Here is a 26,022-nt window from a genome sequence, read left to right on the forward strand (position 1 = left end):
CCGGATGTTGCGGCGTGCACATACAGGATGGAGCTTTCCCTAGTAAACTAAATTTACCAACAATTCTATTTAGAACCTGCACCCGCCTACGTTTATTGAATTTCCTTTGATTATTTATTCGGAATATTCTCTTGCATGTGGTATGTACATGTAAACCAAATGTTTACGACCTCTCCACACTCGCTTACATTAATAATGAAAAAGATTCTACGGTTGGTCTAAAAAAAAATTGGCGTTAGTGGGTTGAGTCTTTCTCAGGACCTGGAACAACGAATCCCTCTAATTTTTGCTTTCTAGATAAACTAACTGGAGACTCATAAATAATTAATATCTAAACAGAAACAGTTGCTGTATTTATATAATTTCATAGCACAATATTATGCCAACATAGTACAATTTAATTCTATTTTTTCCTTATACTAACAAAGGTCCAAAGTCCAAGTTCACACTTCAACATAAAGGTCATCTAAAACACTTTTACCGCCAACAAAATGGTCTCAAAACTCGGAAACAATGCCAGCTTTCAAATTCTCATGAGACTCCGAAGGCTCGTTATCACAGCTTGTATTTGTTCACGCCAGACTGCCAAGTACCTACCCATATTCTCTTATTCACTCGAGACGTCAGCACACAAATGGAATCAAAATAGAGGTATAATAGTATGTAGTAAAATTTAAGTATTATTCTTTAATGTTGTAAATATGTTTAATTTATTATTATATTTTATTTAATTGAAATATTAGCCTTATTCTAATACTCGAAAAACATATAAATCGTACCACTTAGGGTCTGTTTCACAATGTACGGATAAGTTCTGCATAAGTTCCAAATTAGCTATTTATTACTTATTGGTAGGATAAACACTATTATTGCGTTTCATGACTGTCGGATAGCGCTATTCGTCACATTAAGTCCATTATAAGTTATGAGTCGATGAAGTGTCAAATAGCACAATTTACCTTCCATAACTAATGTGTTGCATAGCTATTTGGTACTTTATCCATACATTGTGAACAAACCCTAAAATATTAAACGACATTATGACATTATGACATTATCTCAAACATTTTGCGTTGTATATATTTGTAATAATTTAATAAGATATATACTAAATAAACTAACATTGTTGTTGTAAGTACATCTTCCACTAAGGCAAATGTTTTAAAAGCCTAAATTATAAAGCGAAATCCGAAAAGCCTGCATTGAAAACGTCTCGTGTAAGCTGTTTGCTGTGCAAGTGAATGCACAGAAACAATCAACACAGGCTAACGAGTGAAGGGTGTTTATTTCAAAGGTGTACAACGAAGAGTGGCTTTGATGAAAAAAATTTACGTTGTCAAACTCATATAGACATGCTGGTACATTCAAATCAAAGCGTCTACCTAGGTGTATTTATTTACAAAGCTATGTGAGAAAATAATTGGCAATTCAGGATTCCGCTTTGAAATGCCAGGTTGCTTGTTTATGTCAAATATTGTAGTTTTATATTCAGGTTATAGGCAACATTTCTAATAAAAATTTCAAGGCTTACAAACCTGTTTACTACAGGAAAATGATTACTATAAATCTTCCGAAGTTGACCTATATAAAAAATCTCTTATCTGTTTTATATTATATATTAAACCAAAAATATCGTGTATATATATATATATATACTAGCTGATCCGGCAAACGTCGTTTTGCCATGTATATCATTTAAAGTAAAAAAATATGGGTTGATCGTAGAGGAGTGAAAATTAGGGGTTGTATGTATTTTTTAACGTAAATAAAAATACATAATCATAAAAAAATAAAAACAGAAAAAAATATCTAAAAATAAAAAATAAAAATTTAGGGGTGGACTACCCTAAACATTTAGGGGGATGAAAAATAGATGTTGTCCGATTCTCAGACATACCCAATAAGCACACAAAATTTCATGAGAATCGGTTGAGCCGTTTCGGAGGAGTATGGCAACGAAAACTCTGACACGAGAATTTTATACCTAGAACAAACTTTAACTTGATTTTTCACGATTTTCTTGTACATCAAGTGCATATAATATAATTACTAGATTAATGTGTATACAATATGTTGCAATTATTTTGTCATGTCAGGTTTAATAATAGACACTAACTTAAAAGTTTATAAATTGAGTTCCTTCTCTGTGCCAATTAGTTTAGTCGGGCGGGCTTTAAGCTGATTAAACTCTATATATCTCTAATCTTTTATCCTCTATGACTAGACCGAGGACGGTCCAGAGGTCTCCTAATCGAGTCGTTGCGCCGTTGCGATTTCCGTTAAGTTTCCACCGTTTGGTGGGTTATGCTAAAATTTATCTATAAGTATGTTCAAAGAGAGTTTCTTTGACGGTGGTATGCCTATGCCCCGTAGGAAAGAGCTAGCCCTGTCCCCACCAGAGAGGTATGTTAGGGCTTAAACTCTGAGCAGTCCTCTGTTTAAAGTTCGCGAATTTCGCGTAAAGCAAATTCAGCTCGCAATCAAATACAGTGGTAGTAGGAATAATTAAAAAATTTCATTGATAAATTCTTTATTCAATAAACACGTTTTACTCATTCAACTCTTACAATACTGAGATTACACAACTTGTAATTACAATTTGATTCCGATTCCAAATATTTGGTTTAAACATTTGGTTAAATTATATTGTCATACATTCTTATTAGCCACATAAACGTAGGTTGAAGCCATTATTCTTTAAAATCTAATTCACAATTTCAACGATTATTTCAAGCTTCCAATAGATTTGGTATTTTATTACTTAGAATGTAATTTTACATAATTCAAACAATTTACCTAATTGATCTGTTGATAAAAGCTTATGAATGATGAGGTGACAATACTATAAATGGTGGATATTATATTATTTTAAACTATAATAACTTACAAAAATTATGTACACTTATGTAGGTATTAAGACAGTCGATGCACCGTAAATTATTTTAAGCACACTCATATATTTACATGTAAAAATGAATTACCGAAAAGGGTATTAACGATAGAAATATTTATGGAAAACGATAAGTTTAATGTTACCAACATATGAATATAATACATATATTTTATATAAATATTAATTTCCCTTTCTATGGTTACTAAATTAAGTCTATAATTGAAGATAATATGGAATGTCTAATATGATTAAATCTATATGAGAAATAAACCTAAATAAATAATTGATTTAGAAATATAATTTCATAAATAATTCTTTACAAGGCACGCAATACGAACAAGTTATATTAGAGAATTTATATTAAAAAACAGTTATATTTGATAAAAATTCTTTTTTTCTAGAATCTGAGGACCTGGAAACTATTATAATGTATGAACACAAAAAAATATCTACCTAATAATAGAATGCGACTATAATAAAGAATCCAGGAAAATGAAGAAAGCTATTATTGAAAGCGGCTCAGAGCTCTTTAGTTATGATACTCCGTGGGCGCTACTATAACCTAAATCATAACCTACATACATTTAACAGTAAGGTGAAACTAGGGAATGTCATGACTTGACATTTCCCGACCTACGTCCAACTCGAAATTGCTTTTGTAGCCCCTTCACTGAAAGTATGGGCATGGTGACTTGTAGTTGTAACCTAACAAGCACTTAGGGAGAAAACTTTACCTAAACTTGTATTGGGTATAATTTTAACTACGACCTCATTAAAGTAAGGGTCCCAAGCCAACAGAATACCAATATATGGAACCATTTCGAACAATAAGCTTTTTCTTTACTGAGTAAAGAGTTTTTAACAAATCTGGCAGTGTGTTTATAGAAATACTTGCCAAATACGGAACAATAACTATAAAATGCTTACTTTCTAGACATGTAGACGAGATTCATTATAATAGGATTAATATCAAATGCTGTATTACGAATACACACATAATAATTGATAAATTCGCTATACAGTTTCATTACCGAGTTTTTTTTCATATACCTACGTTCTAGTGTTAAATAAGTTTCTCAAAAATTTACATATACCCCTAACATTACAATCATTTCAAATTTTACTAAGATAAAGGGAGCGTTAAAAGTTTACAAGTATTACAAAACACACGAATAACTTCTTGGATTAAACGTCATGTGTCAAAGAAGTATATATCCCCAGATTACAATAACGAAAAAAAAACTAAAATCACAAACCGGTATTAAATTGAAATTTATTCTTCAATGATTCTAACGAAAAGGAAGGACATCAGTAGAACAGCGAGGCTGTGTGTCAATGCGCGTGCGTCGCCTGTAGCCCTTATATCACTTTCAAGGACGAAGGGCTCATCGAGAACGTGAATGATACCATTAGTGCACTCCACGTCCGGGCGGAACACGTGTATCCAATGCCCGTTCCATTCCACGTAGTAATCTGTTCCAATTATATCATTTCAATCAAGTGAAACAAATTAAACTAATATGCGTATGACACATATCTTATAAATTGATCAAGATTTAGCTTTACTTTACGAGAATTATACTATACATCAAATATTGCCTAAAAATTAGTTTTAAATCAAGGCTTCAATTCAATGCGGCAATCAAGTTTCGAAAAACGAATTTTTTTACAATTTTAACCATAAATAATATTGAAAGATTTAAAAGCAATATAGCAATCAAATATTTTATTTAAACTATGAACAAACTAAAACGAAAGCCATGTAAAATTTATTTCAGCGTCTATAGATAGATTTTTTTAAACTCTTGGACTAAACGTAAAAAAGTAATTTTTATTTACTCTAAATAAAAATTACTAGTAAAAGGTGTCTAAAAAATGTAAATGGAAGTCCAAAGCTACTTACTTTTGTCCGACTCCTTGACTCGTAGTCTGAGTGGGTCCCGCGCTGTAGGCAGAACAAAGGGATGCGTTTCATTCGCTAGTACTTTGAGGTCCGAAATTGTGTATGCCCGACCCGCACGAATTAGATGTCTCTCCAATATCTGTTTGGTCTAAATAAAAAAAATATACACGTATTAGTATTTCGATTTTCAATTTAAATTTAGAATTCTCAATTTAAATTTAGAATTCCAAAAATTATTTAGCCAGTTAAGTTTTATTTCCTTCTCGATAATTATATTGCAAGATGTGTAATCTATCGCTAAGTATACTCGTAGTAAGTAGTCTATAGTTACTGTTATACAAAAGCACATTTATTTCGTATAACATAATTTAGATTTTATGGATATCAAGATAATCCGGTTGCTACATAGCTAAAAATGCATGAAAAGCGACCAAAAAATAAATTCACTTTACAGAACATTGCGGTTTAGAATTAATAGTTGATGCAAAGTTGGAACGGTGCGGCTGATGTAAATTATAAATCTATACTTAAAGTAATTAAAAACTAAATCATTTTATTCTTAGAAGTACCGTATTTTTTGTTAATTAATTTATTCCTCGTTGTGACTAAATATTATAGGGAAGGAACCGTTTTAATGTTTATATATCATGTACGTCTCTATGTTCGTGTTTGTCATAAAATGTTATGTAAATAAAATGGACGTACGACTAGGACACGAAATAGATTTATTTCGTAGTTACTCATAAATTATCTTATCAAAGTTGTCGGTATAAATAAAAACAAATGCTGTCTCAGTTTTAGCCATAACCGCTACCAAGTGAGTCTGTCTTTCAAATTATTAATATATTCGACAATGTAAATAAAAAGTGAAATATGAATGTTTATGTAAAAGCTGAAAATGTAGCAGACATAAAATGCAGACCATGTTGTACATTTTACTCACGCGTAGCATTTTTGCACCGTCACATTATTGTTTGACAAATCGCTGAGAGCTTTTACGTAAATACTTTTAAAATAAAACCGAATTTAAAAATTTGGAAAGAGATTTAAGCAACGAATTCAAGAAGCATAGATGTAAATGTGTTATACGAGTAAGCTAATTATTTATCTTCTTTTACATATGATTTTTTAAAGTTTTTGTTGCATCATACAAAAAACTGTCTCATACAAAATATTTCATTATAGTAGTATTATCTTAAGTGTATTAATATGAATACGATCATCTGTACAAATAGGAACCATGTAATTTTACTTTATAAAATAAAAGTATTTAAGAAAAAAATTGTCTGAGATAGCTAAGACATACAGTTTATAAGTCTGGGTATTATTTTCTCTTAAATTAGTTTTTAATAACTAAAAAACATTTAATATTTTAACGTTGACGCGACTTAAATAAAATAAAAAAAAATAGTTTCTCTTCTTCCAAGTAAAAATTAAACCCCTCAATTTTAAAACTTCGAAGCAACATACATATATACATTCACATACAAACTTATAGCATTCCTGTAACATTTCATTAATATTTAACTTTATATTTTAGTAAAAAATCCCAACTAACTGCTTTTATTCATCTCTTTAGTATTTTAGTGTTGACATGCAAATAGGAAAAAGTTGTACCCATACTTACATAGTACCCAAAATCTTCTTTAAATAATGCGTTGTATGCTGAGGGATGTTTTATTTGGAATTTGAGCCATGCGTGGTCTCGTGGTACGAAGTATGTGTATCGATGCTCCAGGTCATTTAATTGGTGGTTAAACATCTGCCGTTTGCCGAGCTTGTAGGTTACACTAAAAGGTTTTATAATCAATTTAATAATTTTGGAAATGGAACGAAAAGTCATTGTATTTGGAAATAATACAATGTGAGCTCTAAAATGGAATTGTATGAAGTTTTCGCCATACATGAATTTGAATAGTAACACGATTCAGTAGATATTGTAAGTATAACAATGGAATCAATCTGGAACATTTCAAATATCACCGAACACGGAATAGAAATCAAACAGTACGGTGTGCAGTAAATTACAGCTTGACAAACTTGAAACTTACCCAAGAACGGTTTGCTTTAATATACTGAGAAAGATATTAATTATCATAGCTGTACTATCAAATAAACATTACAAAGTTGTCAAGTTTGAGAGAATAAATACAATAAAAAGACTGTAATTAAGGAAATACGTTTATTGTTCTATTTTCGTTTGTATTCTCATTTCTGTTGTTTGCTTGTAAAACAAAGGACATTCTTCATTAAATCACTAAGGTTTACGTAAATAAAAATGTGACCACTATATTTTTATTCAACATTCAAAATAGCTCACGAATTTTTAGAATTATTAATTAATACAGAAGTAAAAATTCAATTAAATTGATTTGTAATATTGTATTTAATTTACCTTTGTGTAAATTTGGTTTAAATTACCTTTATCTTGCAGTAACCATCATTCATAAAAAAATGTGTAGAATACTAATCGCATTATTATTACTTACTTTAGCATGGGATCAGTCTTCATTTTCTCAAACACCGTAGTATATGGGACTCCCAGCACGCGGTCTATGATATGTACGAAGCCATTGGTAGCTGCTATATTCGGTTGCGTCACTGTAGCATTCACACCACCACCCTCTACAGTCAAGGTCTGATTGTTCCCAGCGTTCAGTACGTTAAAGTATAGGTACTTTCTTGGAAAAGCTGTCGGGGCTTGATATATCTATGAAAATAACATTTTGCTATTTAAATACGTAATGTATGATATATGGTTTTGATTATAACTTTTTTTGTGCTTTAAACATAGATTAAATATGATAAGTATTGTTCCGTTCACTGTTATTTTCCGCTTGAGTAACTTCATGTAAGGAATTTTCACATCGAATAGCTACAAATTTCATGCTACAGCCGACCGGCTACGGGCAAGAGCTACGACGTAGAGCCCGCGTCAATATGCAAGGAAACATGGAGCATGCACAGACAATACGTCTAAATTAACAACGTTGACATGCTCAAAATCTATATCGTCCGGTCTTTAGGCAAGCTATTCGAAATTGTCGAACCAAACGCTAGATATTCAACTCTTTAAATTACAGTCAAACTCTCTGTAAACGACTATATTGACTATAGGTTATATTAAGATTATTTATTAATATCTAGCCAATGGTCAAATTTTTTTGAATTATTTGGTATTGGATACAGGGACAACCGATGTCTAAAAGCTTTATTAAACACATAGTATCTGCTTAGTTTGAACATACATTTTCTGGAAGCTGTTCCGAGCAGCAATAATTCGAAAATATAATATTATAAAATACACAAATTGAATACTCGCAATTTGTATATGCGTGTCCACGTTAATGATGTTTAAAATATAATTAGATTAAATTCACTGACCTGATTCATGTTATTCTGTATAATAACGTCGAGCGGCAATCTCTCTCGTACCAAATGTAGGCTCAAAATTTCTCGCAGCTTTTGATGGTCCCTAATGATATAGAAATTGTTATTAAATAAATCTTATGGTGAGGGGTACCGGGTTCGATTCCCGGTTCGAGGGCAAGTTTTAATTTAATTTAAATTTCTTCTCGGCCTTTGGGAGGGTTGTGCGGTACCGGGCGAGTGCCTAAACCGTACATGGAGGACACGGTCGAATTTTTAAAGACAAGCACGAATTATAAAAAATCCTATACTTGACGCTGGCTAATGCACAAATCGTGCCAGAGCCATAAAAAAAATCTTATAATTTTAATTAAGTCACTTAATTTTTACACTTAAAGAACTACAATTTTAACAGGTAACGCATACATTATAATAGTTTTTAGAAGTCGATAAAATATATAAATCAATATATAGTGAATATAAATATTCACACTTTGACCACCGACTGTTTAATAATAATTAAAAATGACTTGTGATTTGTGTGTTTATAGATTTCATACAATTTAAGTAAATAGAATAGGAAATGTGGAAATGTCTCAAACAAGTGCGAAAATATTCCCCCTGTAATTAAGCGATGATGCCTTGCTTGATACAAGTTTCTTCCGGGCCGCACCTTTTGACACTAATGGTTGCATTGAGGTTATATAATCACGTATTAAAATGGGATATATATGTGTTATCATTCACGCAGATAAGAGCTAGTAATTTAAAAAAAAACTTACTCTGCAGAAAAGGAATCGTTTAAGCTTTATTACAAAAAATTATCGATAACCTTTTGTTTAAGTTGGTGAATTCTCGTGAAAATAAAGAATTTATTACTTAAAAATTTTGTTCGAGTTTTCGTCCAATTTTATCGTAACGATGATTGCAAGACTGAAAGTTTTCTTTCCGATTGCGTTCAGAAAGTTTACACAGTACAACGGCAATGTTAGCCTTCTAAATTAAATTGTTATGGAAATGTATTTTTAATGTTGGTATTTCATTCAAATTTCACGCTTTCTTTAAGTTAACGTAATAATACGTAAAGTATATTATTTAATCAATTACCAAAAGCAAAAGGTGGGCATGGGGCTGTCACTGTTTAGAACACTAATAAGAAGTTATAGCTTTTATTACACGCTTTATATTAGCTTCACCTGTATGTGTGTATGTATGTATGTATGTAACCGACTCCTTCGGACTCGATTTTGACCCACTTTTAACTGACAGATTTAATTCAAACTTTGCGCACCTGTCAAAGATCGATGACAATGCAATAATCCGAAAAAAAAATAAAAAATAATAAACTAAAAAATACTACTCTGTGCCATATTTTTCGTCTATCGAGCAACCCACGCTTTTTCACAATAATACCAGTATTTTTTGTTCATTACCATTTTCAGCCTAAATTAGGAATTATTTTTCACTTTTTAGTTTAATGTGCTTTAAAAGCGTGTGTTCTAGTTTTTTTAAACTATTATTTATTATACTACCGGCCACCCCACCTAGTACATGTGTGCGTACGTAGTGCCTTTTTAATTTTATTTCCGACAAAATCAATTACTGAAATTACGTTGTATTTTAAAATTCCAGGAAAATTGATGCAGTTTCAATATAGGGAAGGAAAGGGGTGGAAACAAATGTTTGTGTTACCTGAGTATATTCTGAACACTGTTTTCATTCCAAGCATCGTTGGAGGGAGCGAACAGAGTTATATCTTTCGCCAGGTTGAGTTCGTTGAGGAACTGATTCTTTTCCCCCAAATCCATTATTACTTCGTAAAATTTACATAGCGGACCATCTTCCTTTTCCTGAGTATAGAAAGATAATTAAAATACATGTGATACATCTATGTTTAAATATGACGAAATGTATTAATGAGTTTTAGACTCATATCCTGAAAATATACAAACGATTTAGCAACATTTAAAGTTATATTTTTTTTAACAGGTTCATCAAACTATTTTATACTTTTAAATTAATTTAACATACTATTTTTAAACGAGTATACTGTAGTTTAAATTGATGCTTGAATAAAAGTAGTGTCAGTTAACCTCTAACCTGGAGTGTTTCATAATTCTCAAAAAAGTTAAAAGCTACTGCAAAGTCATGCAAAATATACTCACAATGCCCTAAAGTTGGTAATTCATGCAGGATCCAAGAGTTTGCACAAACATAATATGAAATTCATATAATACACATACAAAGTTACTATATGAGAATGGTAAAACGCGTGTATATTAGCGTATACACCCAGGGTAGCATATGCATCAGATCCTAGCACTTCAATAGGGCTGCCATAAATCGTATTTAAGAACGATTCAAACTATATTGGATTGTTGAGTAAATATAACCATTTCATATGTGAAATTGAAATTCATGCGAAATTAAAACCTAGTTCTGGAAAACGAAGAAAAAAGAAAATCCCGGCATGAATTTATTTTCGCGCGTGCATTTAAATGCTCGGAAAGCACTTAAACCTCGTTGAGTCCGAGCACTATCGAGGCGGGTTCTATTCGAGAGCTTACTTTAAAAGGATGGCAACCCTACCTTTAAAGCAAGGGCGTGCTCTATCAGGATTTATCAGTCTCACGTCTGTCTAGCGAGTCGTACAAGTGAATTTAAAACGCCGGTCGAGATTTTATGACATGAAAATCTGGCATTATAGGCTTAAAGCGTTATGGTAATTAATGCCATCAGACGAATTTATATTTTAATACTGTTACAATTTGTATTCCTCCCTAGCGACCAACATTTGTACAACAATGTAAATTAACACTGATCGTTAGTGATATTGTGTTATTGCGTTTAAATTGCGTTAGCTATATTAATGATATGACAATGACGATAGGAACATTCTAGAATATTAATGGAAAACGTGGAGTTGTCATGTTTAAAAAAGGAATCAGTTATGCCCCGAAGGCTCTCAAGGCGCGCCCCACAGTTCAAGCAAACATGTCACGTTTGATGAATGACGACGAGTCGGGCGCATTCTATGAGTGATTACATAATATGAGTGTGTCTGACAATTGCAGGATGCAGTGAAGAGGTTCCCTATATACCGATGTAACATCTCCTATGTTTTAGTGACATTCGGCAGTGCCTTAATTAAATAATTAATAGGAATAACAAGCCTTACCTTATGCCATTATAAAAGTAAAAGATAAAAGTGTTAACATGAACGTGTTTTTTTTAAATTATAATAAATACTTAGATACTAAGGATTTTAATGTATAATAATTTTTCATGGGTTTCAAGGTAACTACTGGGTTTTAGCAGTTACCGCTTACCAATGTTTCATTTTGTTCTTCAGAATCACATGCAGACTAAAAAGTATAACTTTTCAAATGCAGAATCTTATACTAAAGGATTGATCGTTCTTACGAATAAAATACAAATTACATAATTGGTACGTGCTGAAATAAAATAGAGCATAACAAGGGAGAAAAAAAATATTTTATTTTACCTTCATAGCCTGGTTTCCGAATAATGGAGCCAAAAGGTAACGAAAGATTCAAAAACTTTGTTATTCAATTACGTGCCGAAGACCGATCGTTTTAAAACAAGAATTGAATAAAGAACAAAGTAATAAGATCTTGAAAATTTAACGAAAAACTTTGCAAAGATGGAAACAATTGAGTTGGACTTTGAACTAAATATACTCATTGACGGCTACAATATAACGCTTAATAATTACGATATTACCTACTTAATGTATTCGAAGTTGATTGCTTGTTTAATATTACTAACTTATAGTTAGATGTTCCAAAGAATAATTAACTCAACCTTACAAACATACGTTAAACGCACAGTTGCGTATTCATAATAAATTTTTGAAAAGTGTTATTATATTGAGACAGATGTTTGCTACTCCTTTGAAGGAAAAACTTCTGTTTGTAATGTATATTTTATGCACCATATCGCTTCACACTTGGCTAGTGTAGGGTAAGCCCTGGGTTCGAATGCCCATTAAACATTACGGGTCAGAAAACACAGATTAATCAACAAAACAGCCTCAGGCAAGTTCTCTTTTGGTTTGGTATCCATATAATCAATACATGTTGCGGTTATTAGTAATATAATAAACTCACCTTCAAGAAATCAACAACTGTAGTGTCGACGACCATAAGTGGTCTCTGAATGAGGTGTACGACTCCATTCTTCACTGGGATGTTAGCTCTCACAATCTCAGCTAAAACCACGCCACGGGTGTGTTTCGTATCTCCTGCTACTGTGTTTGACTTTACGTAAGCTGTAAAAATTTATTCCAATTAAAACGACGCATAGGTAGGTATATCATACAAAATAATGTTTGCAGAGATTATGACATTTAACTTAGACTCGAAAAGGTATTGTAGAGCTGATGTTCGAAAACAAATGTTCAATTCACTTATGTTGTTGGCCCGTAAAAACCTATACTTAATATCAGACTATAAGCCATATTAATCTCAAGTGAAGCCTTTTTCACAGCCAACGTTAATATAATTAATTTAATAACACCGGTGTAACGAAGAAAATCCAATATAATTCGTAAATGAAATTTAATTAACATTTTAATAAATCTTATTTATTTTATACATCAAAGACTAATCTCGAGTTTTATATCAACGCCACGTTCAACCTGGCGTTGGTTAGGTTAGTAAGTCAAATAATGACTTGAAACTGTTTCGTCGAAGAGAAACGCATATTATAGATTGTTTCTGTCACTGTGTTCAAACTTCAACACAAACTCAGACGCGTAACGTATCTTGTTCTAGATAATAAAGGTTTATTATTGGTTTTATTCATCCTCTATTTCTCTTTGTATTCATTGATTGCTTTTTATTGGATATGTTCTTCCAATCTCATTAAGGATGTCGTTAATAAGTATAAATTATTTTACAAAAAACCGATTCCAAGGTAAAATATAATTAAACTTTCACTGCTCTCTGTTCTGTACCACTTCCCGCCATTTGCTGGCTTTCAGCAGCACGGGCCAGCTGCAGCTTATGTATGCTTCCTTCACTGGCCGATCTTGGCCCATACGATCAAGGGAACATTTAGGTTCACAGAGCCAGCGGAGACAGTATAATACAAGAATCTGTGTGTAAATATGATGTATTGCTATAATAAGGTGTCCTTAAATGGGCCCACAGACAGTTATGCTTTAACTTAAAAAAAAAAAATGCGTGACATTCAGCTTTGCCTTATTTAAATTCTGTTAAATAGCCTATTACACGGTACGCCACTGAAGCCAACACTAAGTAATAGTATGCAATAACACCAAATTCACAAGCAGCTTATTCCAATCATCTCACAGTTCTCATTTCCCACAGAAAAATTACTTCAAACATATATTTCACATTTAAATTTTAAAATCCAAAGTGTTATTTTTTCTTCTCGAGTGATATTATTTATTCAAATCCTTAGCTTTGCATTTCCGCGCGCGATGGAAATTACAACAACTGAAATAACTCACAATTTTTTTACTCTCCAAGTGTGCTTTCCCTCGTATGTTGGTACTACGTAAATAATGTTTGGATATGTCTAAATTTCCACGAAAATAAAATTCATAGTTGAGACTTTTTTTCAAATATATCAATCTAACTTATGCATAATTATATTATAAAACGACTTGTTTAAGTTGAACGTGCTAATCGTAATAACTGCATTGAATTGAAAAACTTGTTTTGTGTGTTAATAGTCAATTTATTAATAACAGTCAAGAAGGAAATAAAAGTATACGCCTAGAAGTACAAGACTAGGCTGGAAAATCATCCTAACCATCTAGCTGTTCAACTCACTCTACCGGAGGAGTATATAAACCGATTCAAAAGACGAAGAACCTTCGAGCTGAGCAGCATTGACTGAGCTAATATTACTATGGTAGATATTCCTAATGAGGAATATTTCCACCCGCAAATCATCCTACAACTAATCTGCTCGATGCGCTCTATAATAAAAAAAATAGTCAATTTACTGAGGAAGGTTACACGCTACGACCAAAGTAAGGCAGGCGAAAAAGCGGGACGTAGTCAATGCTTTTAATAACGTCTAAAAGACAAATGGTTTACTTTAGGTTATTTAAGCTACGAATTATGTATTTAACGCTTTGATCAAAAATTAGAGGGGTGTATTGTCAAATAATCGTATAATGATGAATATATCTTTTTGTAGTAAAGTACAGACATTATAGATAAAATGTTATGTTTCGTAACGAAACGTATAAGCTATAACATTAGCCTTTACTTTGGTATATTCTAAATATTATTAGCAAAATAACCGTACATTTCTAAAGCATTATGATATGGCGTGAAGTGCTTACAATATAAGCACTCTCGTGCGTGCTTATATTTGTATTTACATACAAATTAGGTGTCAGAGTCAACGATACACCTAATACATGGCCATATATTTTGAAATTCGAATATAACTTGAATAGAAATCTTCAGTTTTATTCTGTTTTGTATATTGATTTATATGTAGCTCATAAATTAGTAAATTAAATGTTCGAAGAAACAGTGTTGTAAGATACAAACTATTGTATCTTTCTTTATATTAATAGAGAAAGACTATGAATTATTATGAAAATCTTAAATATAACTGGAAAAATATACGCAAAATAATTTTTTTTTAGTGAGTAATACAGATTATTTATCTAAAATATGTTCTATTACATTGATTTTTCCTGAGAACGAGGTGTCGAATTAGCTCATTCATAATTACATTTCAAAGTAACTTTTAATTACAAAACAAATTCATTAGCTAATGAGTCCTGAACTTAAGAACTTTATTTACAGCGCCACCGTAAACACTAAGTTCTTTGTATTACGAAACTGGCATTGGGTTATTAATGTTTAAAGAGGGGCGTTTCTTCGCCCCTTATTTTCAACGAAATTTACAGTAACATAATGCTTGCAATAAAACAGTAATCTTGGTTTGTAGTATGTATTTTTAGAATTATTTGTTTAGTTGGTTTCATTGTCTGTTTAGTTAAACGTCTTAATATAATATAGTTGACATTTTGTTTGCATTAAAAACTGATTCGAATTGTAAAATTATTTCCATACCTATCAGATATTTAATTTATACGTGCCGCTATGGCCGAATTAACAAGCCACAGGTCAGTTTGACCAAACATAATCGATTACGACTTATTTTTACTCCATTTAAAAGTATTAATTATTCTGCTATGGAATTTCTTACCTATTCATATCAGACGAGCTCAATCTTTAAATTTATTTAAAAATCTCCTATTTGATCATCTTTTTTCTGCTTCGTGATTAGCTACTACTTTTGTATATTAATTATTGTGACTCAATTAACCTTAAGCTGAGCTTTTACATGTCTGTTTATACATACTATTATTTATACAATTTCTTTAGATTTTATTTTATTTAATTTTAGTTATAGTTGCATGTTATTTTTAGTATCTTTTTGTTAATTAATTAGGCATCTCTTGTACTTTACCCTCTGTAGGTGTTTCTTTTTTTTATATTGTTCCGTTTTAGGGTTGCCTGGAAGAAATCGCTTGTTAGCGATAAGGCTGCCCTTTGCCTAATAACTTGTGTAACCTACTTACTTTTTGTTTTTTTTTCTATATGTATATCTATGTGTATTATGGCAATGAAGTGTAAATAAATAAAGACATCCAGCGGCGCTACAATCTCTCTCTCTTGGTCTCTGATTTCTGTAAGTTTGTTTTGTGCTCATTTTCCTTTTCTTCTGCTGTGTCGGACACACTCCATTTTTTGGTCTAAGGCAAGTCGGTTCTTGCGGTGTTTTCCTTCACCGTAACAAATACAATCAATTGATGCATAAACGTGCTTGGTCAGGGATGAGAGTCGCTCGATCAAGCCCCTACCCCAAGACTGTTCGTAAAAGTATCAAAAACACTTACTCAACTCCTCTTTGCCATTCATCGCAGTGCTGAAGGATATGATGACCTTGACATTGTCGCTAAACGCCATGCTTTCGAAATCCTTGCTGTCGGGGGTCGCATGTGTGAACAGTACTTGTTGCGGTATCACGTGGCCGTCGACCACTTTCGCATCTATTAGGTCCGAACGCGTGGTAGGCTTTAAAACAAAAAGTAAGAAATATTTTATCATGTTTGTATTAACATTGTCATAATTATTATGCATATTTTTCTAAACAGAAATGTGGAATAAATTTTCAGCGTGTGACGTCCCAAAATGGTATGTATGCTTTTGGGTGGTACACTAAAACATGAAATTCTTGAAACATTTTGGTAATTAGTGTCAAAACTAGATTGTGAAATGTCTCTGAATAATGTAGTTAACGTTTACATAACTACTATTTCAATAAAAATTGAGATTTTTCTAAAACAAACAGAAACCTTTAATATATTAGAGCAACCCGTGAACATTTTTTTGATATTCCTTTACAAGGGAATGTTTTGCTTTCATTTATAAGAGTTACAATTAGTATTAGGATTTTAAACTGTGGTAAATAGGAACTATCCTATTATAATAGTTTACAATATAAACAAGAAGCACTATAGTTATAGGCTGGGTTTCAATTACGGTTTCCACATAAATGAATATAAATATTATTCTTCTAATTAACTCTTAACCCGAGGATTCATATATAATTTCAGTTAAATTATGTGTATGTGTAATTATGTTACGGGTCACTATGAATACTATATTATAGCAAACTATATATAAATCATAATGTGTAAGTACATTTCAGGGAATATTTTACGATAGTTTCAATCTTTATTTTGATGGAATATGCTCACGGGATCTCCCTCGGGTAAATTCCTAGGATTGTTGATAAGATATTAAAGAGGATACTTCTGGATAACCATTTTAGCAATGATGGAGCGTTTAAACACAAGAATCATACAATAATAACATAAGCATAGATTTTCCTCTTCTCAAACAAAAGTTATTCTACGAGTTTCATATACACTTTAGTTTTTCACAATCTAGTTTAAAATGCTAAAATATTACCTTAAATCCTTCATCTACGGGAATAAAGAAAGTGTGTCGTCCGTCGGCGTTGAAAACGTCTTTCTTTTGCAGTTGATTAACTTTTTGCCGGAACGACCTAGGTTAAATGAACAATTTAACATAAATATTCATAAATACGCTTTTGTTCATACACTGTATTTAGATTTAGTTTATTGTGATAAAATAGAATTCGAATATCTTTATATTATAGCAAATATAAAGAGCTTTGAAAAGAGTTTCATTATCAACTAAGAAGTCGTTCGTCGTGCGTTCGAACCCGCATGCATAAAGTGATATGTCTTTCCGTGTGCTGCTACACTGCTCTGAGAGTCTGGCTAATGAAAGAAGATAACGAAACAGCGCGGCAAATTAAAAAAAAATTGTATGGTATCCCTAAAAGTTTGATATATTTTGTGGATTAAACTTACTTGATACTTGATTTTATTTTATTATTTTTTACATTGATAGTAACTGTATTTCTATGAAATTAAATACTATACGTATTTAGTCTTTTACTATTGATACTTAAAATTTGATTATTTGCATTGCATGGAAAACTAAAACTAAATTTATTATAAAACACAACTTTATTCGGAATAATCAAATTCTGCGAAAGAAACGAAATATTCTATCAAATAAAACAAAGTTTAGACTATTATACCTGTTAACTTTTCGGAAAAAATATATAATAGAACTAAAAATGAGTAATTGCCTGAAGACAATAAATCATACTAACCTAATAAATTCAATGACATTCTGTGTTGCCATCCGAAAGTTTTCAAATAATTCAATTATCTTCTTTCATTAGCCAGATTCTATGGGGGTAGTAGATAGGTAGGTAGGTAGGTAGTAGGAAAGCATCGCGAAGACACCTGCCTAATAGACTAACATTGGGTTATATTCTCATTGGCTCAACATTCCGAAAATCGGAATACAATAATAGGCAGTGGATGTTAGCTGTATTGAAGATCACGATAGTTTAAAAATAGTGTTTAAGGTACAGAATAATTAACAAGAAAACTAACATCATATAATTTTGCCTTAAATTAAAAGCGTGTTATTTTTTAACTTCCATACAGAAGCTGTTGAAAAACAGATTTACATTATAAGTTCCGTCGGCGTTGGTTTAACAAAAGCGAGTCTGTTTAATCTCCCTAATCGGACCATAGCTCTTTAATATTTCCCAAATTAGACATTAATAACCTCGATTCCCTTGAAAGTATGAATAACCGTATTAAAATGGAATTAAAAATAATTGCCGTAAATTCACTAAAAGATGCCAAACTTAATTGTACACGGAAAGCGATGCTTGATTTACCTGTTTATTATTCCGCGTAAAATATTATTCAGTTGGAAATTTTAAATTGGTTTATTGTGAAGTTTCGAGTAATTGAAATATACAAGAGCGTGTAATTATGCTAACGCATTTACGCGTAGTGCCACGTACAGATTGATTAATAATATTACTGTAAAACAACCTCTTTCGTTGCTCATTCCATTGTTTGGTTATAGCGGGTGCAATGGGTTTTAGTCATGTTTGTGGTGTCGTATTCGATTCTAAGGAAAAATATAGAGACGTATTTCGGGTGAGACGGTACGAGGGTAAGCCAAATCGATGGCCTTTTCCTTATGTACGACTATAGATGCTTTTAATAAAACAATTTTTAACCGGATTGAAGTTATGTATTTACAATTTTTTTACATAATTTTACATTTAACCGACGTTTCGCGTGCTTTACAGCGTGCGTGGTCACGGTGACTTAACTAACTAATATATAATAACTTAAATCCGGTTAAAAATTGTTTTATTAAATGTGTAAAAGGTATGTCAATAAAAGACAAGACTATAGATGCTATTGACCAATCACAATTAAATCAAACACGGCATCGGTAATAATAAATAATGGATCAAAACAATTCAATTATTTATAACGTAACATGTATTTCGTATTTACTTCTCCCCAGTAACATCATCTTGATATATGCGACGATTCTACATAATGTGTTCACCCCATACGCGGAGAATTATACTATACTATATTATATATTGTAACAAAACACTTAAAGAGGCATTTTCGCACGCATTCTTGCGTCGAGCGTTTTCAGTTGTTGTTACACGATTTTTTGCATAAAAATTTCAGTAGTTTTTAAATTATACAGAAAAAAGTATTTAAATTTAGTTTTCAGTTTGTATAATGTATATTGCAATGATACATTAATGTTCATTTCACTAATACGAACACGGCAAATAAACTTCTAACTCGCTTGACTGCAGTCTAAATCTAATCAGAGTAGTGAAAAGTTGGTACGTAGTGTAGTTAACTTAAAGTAAAAGTTTTATACAGTTATGAATGAAATAATGGAAAGCTTTTTGTCTGCATACCAAGTTATTTAGGTTCGAATTCTTGGTTCGCAAGAACTAATTAATTATAAAAATACTTGTAAATGAATCTTAGTACTCGTTCGACTGGTTACGTTCACTTTTTACTATTTGACCAAATGGTAGTATCGAACTTACCGTCTAGTACATTTTTTAACGAAACAATGTTTATGTTTCCAGAATCAGAGGATTAGGATCGGAATGAACCATAGTTCATTCTTTATTTCGTTGCGTTTTCGCGGTTTAGATTTTGAGAGGGTTTTTTGTCTACGAATAAAGTTGATTATTTTTCCGACCCAAATATCGGCCAATAGAATTGCACCATTCGACGTCACGTGGTACAACCTACATGGTATTATACTGAAAATTTTTTGTGAAAATTTTCTCTGGTCGTTGCTTCAAGAAAAGTATTAAGTAGTTGTTTTATTCATTATGAAATTCTTATTTGTTAACTGTACATTTCGTCTCATGGTGCAATTCTATTGGCCGACATTTGGGTCGGAAAAATAATCCCCCGAATACCACACGAGCTTCAAAATTATGTGGTATTATAAGTGAAAAACAAATAAATAAATAACACTTTCAATTTAAATATAATTTCTCTATATTCCGTCATCGTGCTATAGTTCATTTTTAATGAATTTATTATTTTATTTATTTGCACTAAGATTATTTGATAATTAGTGAGATGTTTTGTAAATGGTTAAAAATATCTCTTTATCATAAAATAATTTATTCTTATGATTCCCGTTAGATTGTCCAAATCTCTCAATGAATTCAAATTAAATATGTTTTCATAACCAGAAACATATCATATACCTTTAAAAATTCAACGTTTTAGTAAAAATTGCAATGTTTACCTTAGACGATGTTGACTTATATCAAAGACATCTGAGTGTTCCAGGAACTGGTATGCATTAGGATTGTAAACAGGTGAACCAATAGAGCTGGGTCCATGCGGTAATAGCGGTCGCAGTACTTGATCAATGACATGAAGAACCTAAAAAAATACAACATTAACCTATTTATATCAATTTCGGTATCTGTGGCTTTGTTTGTTCAACGTGATTTATGAAGGTTTACAAGACCTAAAGGCAATAAAAAGTAATGTATCGCAGATTACTTTTTATGCGCGGAAACATATATACTATATCATTATTATGCTATTTATTTACTTTTCATGTAATTAACGAGTCTGTTTTGTTTTAAACGTTGTAGCGACATCCACAATCTGCGCTAACAAATCGCTGCGATGCCGTAAGACCCTTAAAGGTTTGGTCAAACAGCGGACGGGGCGGGACGGCGTCGCGTCACCGTCGCGACCGATGGTATGGTGATGGTTGTGTTATATGGGTATTCGTTGTAGTTAGTCAAACAGATAGCTGGACGCGACGCGTCGCGCCCGCGTGTAGGTACTCGACTACAAAAATGGACATGGAAGAGTGGAAAACTAATCGAGCCTGTTCGAGCACTGTTTTTCTATGATTTGGGCCTTTCCCAATACAAAATTGCGAGCTTGAAATCAGCGATTGGGAATTAATAGGAAGAAATCTCAAAGAGCTTGTTGCAAAATGCTCGAGAAATCACGCCGAGTGCGGCGGGTCGGTCGACGCGACGCTTGCAGGATCATCACTTCCGCAGTGTGACATCCACGCCGCATCACCGTCCGGCCAGCGTCGCGTCACCGTCTCGCCCCGTCCACTGTTTGACCAAATGTCATATACAACTTCTAGTCCATAGCCACTGAGTCTTTCGGGTCGGCTTATAGTTACTACACTAGAGGAACTACACCATCCTTCCTCCACAACATGCTTTGTGGTCCAAAACAAAGATCTAAGAGTCACAGTAAGCTCTGGAATCGGATATTACCTTTTGACAAAGACCTGTTAATGTATTCGTTCTGAATAAAAGTTTAACGGCACGGCTAATAAGATTTTATTAGTTGCAATGTATGTGAGAGTTGGAAAATTGCTAGTTGAAAGTTTATAGAGTTACGTGCGGTGCATATTAAGCGTAATGAGCCCGTGTGCAAATCACACTCAAAGGTACAAAGCAACAATTTGTGCCTCTAGAAATGTAATTAAATAACTTTATTCGTTATCTCGGTACGAACAAGCACCTAATTAGATGTTTGAGTCTCGCTTTGATTGGAATAAAATTCTTTGCTTTATTTATCTGTAATTTGAAGAGAACAGTGTTATAATTTCGAATGTTTACAGTTGTTAGCAATATCAATTTAAATTTGTTATATTAAACGGGTAAAGATTCTTTAGCTTTCTATCTCCATTCGCCCTCTGCATATGCTTTTATATTTTCTATTCACCTTTTTCGAGGAGGTTAGAGAATAGTGTTACGTCATTGTTAACAGTGCGCTCAAATGCATCTTTGCTATCAGTATGAAAATAAAATCGCCAGCATACTTTTAACTCAAATATTAACGGTGTGTGTACATTTCCTTTGATTTACAAACAAACAAATTAAGATAAAATAAATTTATATATTACATATTTGTAAGTTTAGATTTTACTAGGGAGCTTTATAACTTTACGCAAAATGTCCTAATAGTGTAATGAACTAAAAAATAAAAAACTACTACTATTAAATATATTATTTTTCACATTCACAATTTCATCACAAACGTAATGTTTTTTAAGGTATATGCTTTATAAATTATCGTTATCTGGCCTATTTATAATGATTAAAATCGACTGAATGATATATCTCCATTTAACAACGCGCGATATTCCCTATAAATAGGGCATCGGCTTGATTTATATAACCTACTTGAATGTATTAAATTAAATTGAAAAGCTATGATTGTAAAAACTATATAATAGCTAATTGACTTCTAGTTCCTTTGTGAATATTGAAATATCGTCATAAACCTAATTCCTTTCTAACTAGATAAATAGTCTGTGATCTTTTTCAATGTCACGTTTCTACAAAAACCGCTTTTACAATACATTATTACTCACAAAAAATCGCACAGCCGTTCAATAACTAGAAGGACCGAATAAGTGTGAATATGCTGGATAGAAAATTATAGAAACAGATAGACTACTCCATGCTACATTGCTGACCCTGACGCTTAGACATCAGCTACCGACATAAGAGAATCTCTTCAGAAATTACAGATAAATATAGGCAAATTTAAGTTGTCGGGCGCTCATTAGCTGTTAAATCTATTTGATTTTAGAATAAATAGATAAACTTTTAAAATATCTTTTTTAATCTAATTTAATATCTCTTTTTAAATCTGGGCAGCGGCAGTATGCAATAAAACTAACTTAATCCACAATACGTGTATGCTAGGTTGATCCTACGACAGTCGGATTAACTTACTAAACTGTGTTTGCAAAATATTTATTTAGAAAGAGCGAACAATTCTCTGTATGACACAATTCACCTGACCTGAATTACTTTGTCATGACGTTATAACTTTATAATATACAATATTAAATCTATATTATATATATTATATATAAATTTAAGCCTTGATGTTGCTTGCATTCCAGAGACAATAAGTCAGGTTAAGGTCAAAGTGCTAAAGAAAAACAAAATGTACAAACACTTTATACATTTCTCACTTATTTTGTATTTATAATTTGATTGTCAATTTGTTTTGAAAGATTCTCTAAAAAAAAATTAACCTTAATAAAAGCAGTAAATATTGAAATAAAATGTTTTTAATTTGTAAAAATTAAATTCATTTTATAAATCTTATTCTCATAGAGACGGGAATAAATAGCTTAATTGTTACAAATTTTCAATTTTCATATATTTTTGTTACTGAGCAAAATCATGAAGTAATCATTTCATAATGAACAGTTTCGTGTTTTTGTTTCAAAATTGTCTTACTTTTTTTTACTATCGCAATTTAATCGTAGAAGCAAAATCAGTTTTTTGCGTTTTTAATTTACATAAACTGTTTTTACCATAGTAAACGATGTTCTAAAATTCCTAACAAGAAAGTTTCAATAACAAAACAATTTTGAAGTGGTTCGATATTTCGGTTATAGTGCAACTTTGTATATTAAACGATATCCCAAAAATATATATATAGCCTAAAAAGAAAGTTTGACTGACAAGTGACTGAGCCCCTTGACAATGTGAAATGAATAAAAGCAAATATGACGTGAATATTACCTGTCTCTTGCCGTTTCTATTAGTGGCTTGATACGATCTCGACACGTCTACTTTAGCGTTATTGACGTAAATGTCATCATGAAGTCGATCCCGACGTCTCGTTACCCACAAGGGAGGGTTGCCGTCGAGTTCCGACGATATTGAGTAGTCCAAATTTGACAGGGTTGTGGCTAGATTTGCTGGGAAAATATTAAACTTTGAACATTTCATTTCACTTTGGATTTATTTGGTTTTATGCAGAGGTAGTAAAAAAAAATTCCTTTTGGCTCGGGCACGGTTTGTGAATTAGCCAGCGTCATTTACAGTTTATGAATAATTAAAAAACGAAATAAACTAATCGCGTCATTACATAAATGATTGAAAAAGCATTAAATTTATAAAAATATCAGAATAATTACATAAGGGGTAACATAAATCAAAATTATAGTTTAATATTATTATTTACAATAAACATAATTATAATACTATATACAAGGGGATTTAAATCTCGAAGAAGTAAAGAAATATTGTTAGGAAGAGGTAGTAATTTAATTGTTAAATCCTCTTCTTAATTTTAAAATATATTAAAAGATAATATTTTGTCACAGACTATATAAGATATACGTCAATATTGGCAGGTTACGTTTTTTGCTATAGTCTATAGACGACGCATCGTCGAACACAATCTCATATTTTATTCACTCGCTGAATTAATTAATTATGCAGATTCCGAAAGGTTTGGTTCAAATAAAGCTACTATTTTATCTTTCAAATTTTCCTTTTTAAATGTATTCTTCGGTATTGAAGACATTGTTTCTACAATACAGAACATTTTAAACAATCCTTGATAAAAAATATATAATACACTCTTCATAACTATAATGTTATGAATTACATTCTTTATTTGTTAAATATGTTTTGTCCCGTTATAAAAATAAGCATTAAACAATGAATCACTACTTGAGGTAAATTGTACGATTTTGAAGGCGTTATTACTTCCACCCAAACGTATACCAGACATGGACAATAGTTTAGCATTAAAATGTACTTACATATGTGATATAGGACTAGAAAGTCATCCATCTCTCGGTTGTATTTCTGGAATGCGGCGTTAGTGGGCGCGAATAACGTCATTTGACGATACTGCAGGCTTGTGTTTGCCACCACATTGCTCTCTAATAACGCCAGGAACTGAAAAAGACGTTTAAATGTTAGGCATTGGGAACATATACAAGTATAACTAACCATTTACTACCACATTTATGGCAAGGATGCATATTTAACGCGCAATTTACTAAGAAATTTAATTCCGTACATCAATTGTTTAATTCATTAAGTAAATAAAGTAATTTAAATGCAATTAAATCGTATGAATATTTATATAATAACGTGTAAAAAATAGAAGGAAATCGCAACTCGTGTTATTTTTTAAAATTAAATCAATTATTGAAATTTTATTTAAAGTTTTATCTTCAAAAAACGTTTTACTGATATTAACAATACCGTAAGTAACTTAATTAATATTTTTGTACTACTTCAACAATTATATCATGAGATTTAATTAGTTCAATAGCTTATAGTTTCTAAGTCACAGGTGTAAAATTGTTTTAATAAACTTAGAATAGCTTATAATAAACACATATGACTTCACCACTGAGTAATTGAAAGCCTAGTACCGACCGTGTAATACTACTGCTAGTAGTAATATACGACAAATAAGTAAGAAACACATTGCGTTTTATTGTATCGAACAAATAAATGTATAGTGAGATAAAAATAATAAATTGCCATTAGTAGATAAAAAGCGATTTGTGTAGATTCACGAACAAATAATTATATCAGTAATTTGTCTAAGGGTGAGATCTATAGTCCGCACTTGGACTTTACTCTGACTTAACTATCGAGCTAAGACACAGTCGGTATTTATAGAGCAAACTGCGAATCCCTCCCTAGTGTTGGCTTAGCTTAATCTCAAGTCCACGAAATCGACGACTTACCAAAAACTTTGACTATAAGCCTAACAAAAATAATGGCCTAAAATTTGCTCTACCATCATATCTTTTACTGGACTTTTTATTTTTGTCGGTTTTTAATGAACGGTGTTGCCATTTGGTATCAGAGTTCCATAGACTTTGGGAAAAATAGAATTTGAATTCAAAGAAATTTTAAATGATCTTGATAAATACCTATGAAATGCATGAAATAAAATAATTATACATTATTATGGTATCTATTGTTGTTTATTTACATTATTTATATAAGTGTTCAACCCCATTTTTGAGAGATCTTATAAATAACTGGTGTGATATCGTATCTGTCACCTGGCAGCCCTGGCATATTATAGTGACAACGAAAT

General features: G+C 31.7%; 1 protein-coding gene across 7 annotated transcripts in view; it reads right to left on the reverse strand.

Moving 5' to 3' along the window:
* Positions 1-2,513: 2,513 nt before the first annotated feature.
* Positions 2,514-26,022, reverse strand: part of LOC125063291 (fasciclin-1) — a 54,869-nt gene continuing 31,360 nt past the window's right edge. Inside the window, exons 2-17 of one of the 7 annotated variants that reach the window (XM_047669672.1) lie at positions 24,719-24,857; positions 23,688-23,866; positions 20,402-20,541; positions 17,162-17,258; positions 16,084-16,261; positions 12,296-12,456; positions 11,671-11,679; positions 11,495-11,530; positions 10,331-10,336; positions 9,858-10,015; positions 8,181-8,271; positions 8,045-8,056; positions 7,286-7,506; positions 6,424-6,586; positions 4,797-4,944; positions 2,514-4,366 (exon numbers count right to left, since the gene is read on the reverse strand). In XM_047669672.1, the coding sequence (XP_047525628.1) occupies positions 4,167-4,366; positions 4,797-4,944; positions 6,424-6,586; positions 7,286-7,506; positions 8,045-8,056; positions 8,181-8,271; positions 9,858-10,015; positions 10,331-10,336; positions 11,495-11,530; positions 11,671-11,679; positions 12,296-12,456; positions 16,084-16,261; positions 17,162-17,258; positions 20,402-20,541; positions 23,688-23,866; positions 24,719-24,857 (1,938 nt within the window). In that variant the 3' untranslated portion in view covers positions 2,514-4,166. The remainder of the gene's footprint in view (positions 4,367-4,796; positions 4,945-6,423; positions 6,587-7,285; positions 7,507-8,044; positions 8,057-8,180; positions 8,272-9,857; positions 10,016-10,330; positions 10,337-11,494; positions 11,531-11,670; positions 11,680-12,295; positions 12,457-16,083; positions 16,262-17,161; positions 17,259-20,401; positions 20,542-23,687; positions 23,867-24,718; positions 24,858-26,022) is intronic. The other 6 variants (XM_047669673.1, XM_047669675.1, XM_047669674.1 and 3 more) reach the window with 6 other exon arrangements.

Source organism: Pieris napi, chromosome 3, assembly GCF_905475465.1.
Source record: "Pieris napi chromosome 3, ilPieNapi1.2, whole genome shotgun sequence".
Lineage (NCBI taxonomy): Eukaryota > Metazoa > Arthropoda > Insecta > Lepidoptera > Pieridae > Pieris > Pieris napi.